The sequence below is a fragment of the Vigna umbellata genome, chromosome 2, assembly GCF_029865625.1.
Source record: "Vigna umbellata cultivar VRB3 chromosome 2, Vumbellata_1.0, whole genome shotgun sequence".
In the NCBI taxonomy this organism is placed as follows: domain Eukaryota; kingdom Viridiplantae; phylum Streptophyta; class Magnoliopsida; order Fabales; family Fabaceae; genus Vigna; species Vigna umbellata.
In genome coordinates, this window is record NC_142166.1 from 51629464 (window position 1) to 51636681 (window position 7218).

A 7218-nucleotide genomic window follows, 5' to 3' on the forward strand; every position below is an offset into this window, starting at 1 on the left:
ATTCTCTTTATCATTCTTCCCTCTTTCTCTTTATTATTTTTCCCAGGTTGTCTCTTACGTTTCACTACCCTTGAGTTGTCTCTCATGCATGTTCCACCTCTTCTTCTCTTTTATATAATTGTGACGTGAGAGTGCGGTGGACTTTGTGTTTAGTAAGATTGAAAGTGGGAAAAACAATTCATCTTCAGCCGTGAGTGTGGTGGCGCTTCAAGGTGCTGGTTCAGAGGCGTGAAAGGTTCAGAGGCGTGAAAGGTTCAGAGGCGTGAAGGTGCGTATAAACCCTATAATCTTTAAACGGATGTGAGCATCCGTCAACGAATCGTTTAAAGATTATACGGTTATATTTTACAGTTTTTTTTATATTAATTTTGAAGATATTTAAATAATATAATTTATATTTTTTGATATATTATTTTTGAATATATTTTGATGTATTTTAATAATGTATTTTTGAGGATCTTTATTGTTATTAGTATACACCGCCAAACCACTGAAGGAGGAAGAAAACGGATGTGGAGGAAAAATGAAAGATGAGAAACGGATGTGGTGGAGCTTGGGTGAGAATATGAGAGGGTTGGGAGGTGGGTGAGAAGGGGTAGAAAGATAGATTTTAGGGTTAAAGTAAATAATTAGGATTAAAAAGTAAAAAGGTTATTTTTGTAATTATAAAAGGTTAGTTTTGTAATTAAAAAAAATATGTAATAGAATTGGGGAGGTGGAGGGAGAAAATGTGATGGTGGAGAGAGAAAATGTGGTGGTGGAGGGAGTAACACCCTTGGAAAGGATAGGAAGGAAATGTTGAAAAATAAAAATAAAATAAATGTATATTTATAAGTAAGAAAAAAAAACATTTTTCTATTGAAAATAAAAATGTTTATCGTTATAAAAATACCAAACCTATAAAAACAATCAAATAACTTATGTGGCCTGATTTCAAACATAGATTAAGAAGGATGTTTTGTTGCTTAAGTTAAAATAAATGTACTATATTGGTGTATTTTAAACAAATTTAAACATTTTCATCCTTTTTTTTAATTAACTTTGAATAAGTTGCACTAGTTTTTAGTTAAAGATTTTAAACGTCACATTTAATCGAAACACGCCTAAAATTAAGTCTCCTTAAAAAAGTTCCAATGATTCGTGAAAATGTTAAACCAAATTTGGTTAATTACTTTTGAGCAATATGATAAAAACAGCTTAATTTAAAGAATAATTCGTGCCACTAGTATGTGATAAAATCGTTTAAAATTTCATCAGACAGGATAAGTAGTGCAAACAAAAACTATATTGTGATTTAATCATAATTTTTCTTATGTATGTTAAGATTGCTTATTTCAAAATAATGTACACTATTACATTAAACTTGATAGGAGTGTTTTAAGGAATTTCTTTAAATCAATCGAGAGGTCAATTTAACATTAAAATTATCAATTTAGTACAAATTTAAAAAAATTATAACTTGAGGTAAGTCATGCCAACTGTAGTCCTGCCAGATTGACATAGTTTTTTTATGAAATTATGTTTCATTAATACCATTTATCTCAGTTTTAATTTTTCTTTAAAACTTGCACTATATTACTATATTGGTGATTTCATTGTGATAAATTGGTAAAAGAAAAAACATGTTTTGTGGGTATACAGGAAGAGCTGGTTAAAAATAAAAGCTCTGGCTTTGATTATCAAAGTAATTATGAGAGTGAAACTCTATCAATGAAAACATTTATGACTGAAAGAGAAAGATTAGAGGTGTGTATAATCGATAATAAATATCTGACATTTATAATATATGATGATTTATTACTCTTTAGTTTTTATATTTTAAAAGAATACTGTTGTCAATCTTTACAGTTTTAATCTGTTTTAGCGCACACAGTCTAAATTTGCAAGAACTAAAATGGATTATAAGGAATGGTTTTTAGATTGATGTAGTGAAATGTAAAACTGTAGAGGTACAAGAGGTAAATTATGAATACAAATGCTTAGAAAAGATAGGGGTAGAAAGAATGGGTGATTTGGGGTGTAACCTAATAGTTGTTTTTGTAGTGAAGCGGTGATGGTGAAGAACGTGGGTAATTCGGGTGATGCACGTCTGATGTTTGACGAATTGCGGAGGCTTTGTTCCCTTTGGGTTTGTACTTCATACTTTGTGCTTTTTCTAAGGTTGCCAAAACATCCACCATGCAGGGTCGTTTTCTGTGGTCAGATTCTAAACATTTGATGATAACTTGGGCTACGTGAAACGCTGCCCTTGGTGAATATCGGTAGTCCAATTTTGGATCCATTATCTTTTGCAGTCTCTTTCTGTCATTCAGAGATGACATACTGCACTGCACCAAATTCTGCATATCTGTGGGTAGGGTTGTGTCCAGAGCTGCTCTGCCCGTTAGCAATTCTAGCAGAACAACGCCGAATCCGTACACATCGCTTTTAACATACAGGTGCCCTGCAATTTTTCATATAATCGTTTTCTCTCATCAACAAATCATCATTTTTTTGACATATATAATTTTTATTTGACGAGGGTACCTGTGGCCATGTATTCAGGTGCAGCGTAACCATAGGTGCCCATGATCCGCGTGGTTACGTGGGATTTACCATTGACGGGGCCAAGTTTTGCCAGCCCAAAATCTGATAGCTTTGCATTGAAATCCTAATGAATTCGCAACACAACAATGGGACCAGGTTAAGTCAATGATGGATGATAAATTTTCTCACCCCTCACCACACTTTGGTGTAGAAGAGGAAAAAGAAAAAGTAATTTGATGTGACAAAAAGAGGGAAAAGTGTGTGATTATTGATTGAGTGAGGAGGGAATTAGCAGTGCACACACATAGATATACATCTATATATACATATATATACATACCCCATCTAGCAAAATGTTTGAGGACTTGAAGTCTCTATATATGACAGTTTTCTCTGATGTGTGCAAGAAAGCTAGGCCTCTGGCAGCTCCTATGGCTATCTTCAGCCTTATATCCCATGAAAGTGGTTCTGGACCTTCTGCAGAGTGCAACATTGCAACAACATCATCATCGGTAATTTGAACAAACGAATATCTTTGTATTTTAGTTTTACTATGTCCACAATTCTTACTTCTGAACAGGTGGCTTTCAAGACTTCCCTTTTGCATGTATTCGTACACCAGGAGGAATTGATTATCCTCCCAGCAGTAGCCAATTAGTTTAACTAGGTTTGGATGAGAGAGCCTCCCCAAAAATTGCACTTCACTCTGCATCCAAATATTATCAATATATAAGGTCTTGTCAGTGTTTTACAATACTCATAACATTGACAATAGATTCTTTTTTTACCAAATACGAAGTACATTGGAGATTAGTTATGAATTACAGTGGTACTCTTTTAGAAAAAAAAATGAACATTAATGCTTTCTGAAATATTAAACATTGATCAGCATGTAGCATGTATGAGTAAAATATTGCAGCCCTACAAAAGTTGACTTGACCCCCTTAGTATATATGGTCCCTTGACACCGACATTTGGATATACATATGGATCAATTCTTGCAATGGCAGACTACTTGGAACCAAAATCACTAAATAGATTTAGCTAAAATCCAAACCACTTCAGGATAAGCTTTATTACTTTTTTAAGATATCTCTTGTTATTAACTATGTCTGGGAATTTTCTGTTTTACTCATACTCTCTTTTACATACAATAACTTTATTTAGAAACACACTAAATACAAACACTTTTTTTTAACGGAATTTCAAATTTAATTCGACTCATCAGGAAAGCATAACTTTTTCTGGAATCAACCCTTTTGGTATGAGATTTTGTTCACATGAAAGCTGCCCCCAAGATTGTCTCTTAATTTTTCTCTACATGGTTGTCTAAGAACTTATTTTATACACAAAAACAAAAATGTAATATTGAATCTCACGCCGACTACTCAAATCTCTTCGATCATCTCTATCCATACACACAACGGCAATTTTTGTCCAATACGAAGTTTTGGAACAAAGTGGAGACACAATTGAAGTCACCAAAATGAAATAGTCGAAGTTTGAGGTGGGTTATGTATTGGTTTTATACGCTCAACTCAGAATCCAATATAGATGCATATTCATGAAGTGGAACATGTAGCAAGTTGAAAAAGGCATAAATTATCACTGATCGACCCCATCATGAAAAGCAAAGACTTTATGCTTTTGGCGCGCACCCACAAACACAAAAGCACAATTGAAGATAACGAAATCAAATCAGTGTGACAAGAATCTTTAGGAATCGGAAGGGAACATACCATCCATTCTTGCATACCCTGAAGGCTATCGGGGTTAGATTTCTTCACCGCAACGGGGATTCCAACTCCAACTCTCGAAGGTTTGAACGTGTTGCTATCAATCCACCCTTTGAAAACACGTCCAAAACCACCTTCTCCTAGGACCGTGTCCGGTCTGAAGTTTCTTGTCGCACTTTTCAAATCATCCAACGTGTAATTTATAAGCTTCCTCAAATCCTCCTCCTTTCTTCCTTCCACCGTTTCCTTCTTCTCTGATCTCCCTGCATTTAATCACTTAATAACTTCATTTCCAATGTGGGGATAACATTAATCCACACAAACAATCCTATGTTTAACACATACGATACTAAGAAAACATAAAAGGTAAAAACAGACACTTTTATATATATATATATATAGCTCGCAAGTAAATATAACGAAAGGGTCTATTTCATGTGAGGGATACACACACAAACACACACAACTGAACAACTGTGTATATTGGATCATGATCATATGAACCTGGGGGAAGTTTATTGATCGTTCGAATTTCGTTGTTAGCATCATCTGTCTTTCCAAAACAGTTTCCCATGAGTGACACAGTGGTGAGGTTTGAAACAAGTCTATGTGTTCGAAAGATGAAGTTGACAAAGTTGCGGAGTTATGATATAGTAAGGAAGAGGCTTTCCACGAAGGTGAGGAGAAGTTGAAAAGAAAGGGCTGAGGCAGAGAAATTTAATTGGGGAATTGAAAGGGAGAATAGTGTGGTTCTTGACTTTTTCTTTGTATGTAACGTTGGTGTCTCCCCAGTACTGATTTTTTGTTTGTAAATAATAGTTTATGATTACTGAATAATGGAAAGGATTCCCTAGTCCCACATTGACTTCGCAGTTAAGGCTTGTTTGTTTCCTTCCACGTGTATCCTGAAATCGTTGTTGCAAACTGGCAGAAATTCAGGTTTGTGAAACGAGAGATTTTGAGTCTCTATTTTCCAAATTAAACCTCACGGTAAACAGCATCTGGGACCGGTGCATGATGGTCCTCCAATAAGAAAATTTGCAGTTCAAGTAGGGAACTCCGTCAAAGTCAGCCTTGGCGTTACATTTCACACGATGATCCCTAATGCAGTGAGCGAATGAACTCGCTCAAAACATATTCCGTTGAGACAAAATCTACAAACCATTCATAATTTCTCTGCATGTTTTCTGGTTCCTCTTCATCATCCAGTAGACATAATCGTAAATTTACGACAATTGTTATATCGATTAGATTCGATGTCGATTCACAACATATATCAAAATTTATATAACAAAATGATAATTTGACGTAGATGATTTTTTATATTTGACGCTGTCTTTCTTGTTTTAGTTAAGGGATCGAGGTTAAGTTTATTTCTTGCAATCTCTCTAAACTTCAAACTCAGGATCAAGGTTTTTCTTCTATTTCACGCTGCTTATCGTTCGGTTAAATAGGATGTTATTTACACAAGATATTTCGATGTTAAAGTAACTGAATGTTTAATACTGTTAGTGACAAATATGCAATGACTGTAGCCAACAACATTAATATCAATATTTATATATTTTGAGATATACTCATTAGTGCTAACCTAATTATAGATTAGTTAATTGACCGTCCGATTTTTACATTAACTGAAAGATCATATTATACACTTCTTTATTGTTTATTTCTTTTTTCTTCTTAAAATTATAAAATGTTTTTATTATTTTATCCTTATAATATATATTAAATAAATGTAAATATATGTTATCGTATTAATACTTTTTATATAAATCTTATTTTATTGTTTTGTAAACTAATTTAAAATTTATAATAAAAAAACAAGTCAATTCACAATATATATAACATAAAAATGGAAATAACATATTTTTTTAAAGATTGGATTAGGTTTAAACATAGTCTAAATATACAAATATATACAATATTTAACGTACATGACCTTGGCATACATAGAAAACTAGGTTACCATTTTTTGTTTTTGAAACCTTTGGGGAAGAAATATTTTGGAGATTTTAGTTCGTGTAACATATCTTTCAAGTTTGACTTATTCATCTAAACGTTAAGGAAAATAAAAGAGAAAACAGCAGGTATGTTGAAGACTTGGTATTGTTTATATAATATAGTAGACATCTACAATAATGTCTCGTTGAACCTCTCAACACCGAGAACAATTACATCCTTTGACCTCTTAAACTACGTAGTCAAGACTTGACTTCGCTATTTATATACATACATGTACCAAAATAATTCCGAGTTTAATTAATATATAAATTAGTTTTTTTTTCCTACAGAATTAAAGTATGTTATAGTTTGAAAATAGGTCAGAACGTATATTAATTTTGTTGAGCTTTGGCCTCTTTGAAAAAGAAACGTAAGAACTTTTCCTATAAGAACTTTCAAAACGGTCTTCTCGTTTTCACACTGCAATGCAAATTTTTTAAAAGAATATACGTAAAGTTTTAGCTTCGGTACTATGACACTTTTACATTCATTTGACACAGAATATAATGGTAACATGATCTTAAAAGTGTAAAGTTTTATATTTTTTCAATAAAGAAGAGAGTAAAAGATAAATAAAGATAATGTTAAATGAATGTAAAAAATTTAGGTGTGTCAAATAATCATTTTTTTTAATATGTTCTTTCATATTGTTTAATTTATCTCTTGTTCTTCAATAAATAATTAAGGTTTTAATTTATTAATATTATAAAATGCAATTATTATTAACTTTAATCGTTTTTATAAGATTTATTGTATTAAAAATAAACAATAAAAAAATGTTTTTTGACACAATTCATGTCATTCGAATCATGAAAAAGAGTTAATTTTTAGCATTTATAAAAGAAGAAAAAAAGTAAAGAATAAAATGATTGACTTTATGTGTTGTAAACATTTATTAGGTGTCGCTATGTGTGGTAAACGTTGTTGGTATATGGTTGTGAAAGTGAGACAT

General features: G+C 32.4%; 1 protein-coding gene across 2 annotated transcripts; it reads right to left on the reverse strand.

The window, feature by feature from the left end:
* Nucleotides 1-1895: 1895 nt before the first annotated feature.
* On the reverse strand, nt 1896-5041 carry LOC124830326 (putative serine/threonine-protein kinase PIX13). 2 transcript variants are annotated; one of them, XM_047304002.2, is made up of 6 exons: nt 4767-5037; nt 4266-4525; nt 3097-3232; nt 2867-3003; nt 2527-2650; nt 1896-2443 (listed from the first exon to the last, which is right to left on the reverse strand). In XM_047304002.2, exons 1-6 carry the CDS (start codon nt 4834-4836, stop codon nt 2025-2027), a joined length of 1146 nt encoding a protein of 381 aa, XP_047159958.1. In that variant the 5' UTR covers nt 4837-5037; the 3' UTR covers nt 1896-2024. The 2 variants fall into 2 exon arrangements, with proteins under 2 accessions (XP_047159958.1, XP_087963555.1); XM_088107429.1 differs by having other exon boundaries at nt 2867-3232; nt 4767-5041.
* Between the last annotated feature and the right edge of the window lie 2177 nt (nt 5042-7218).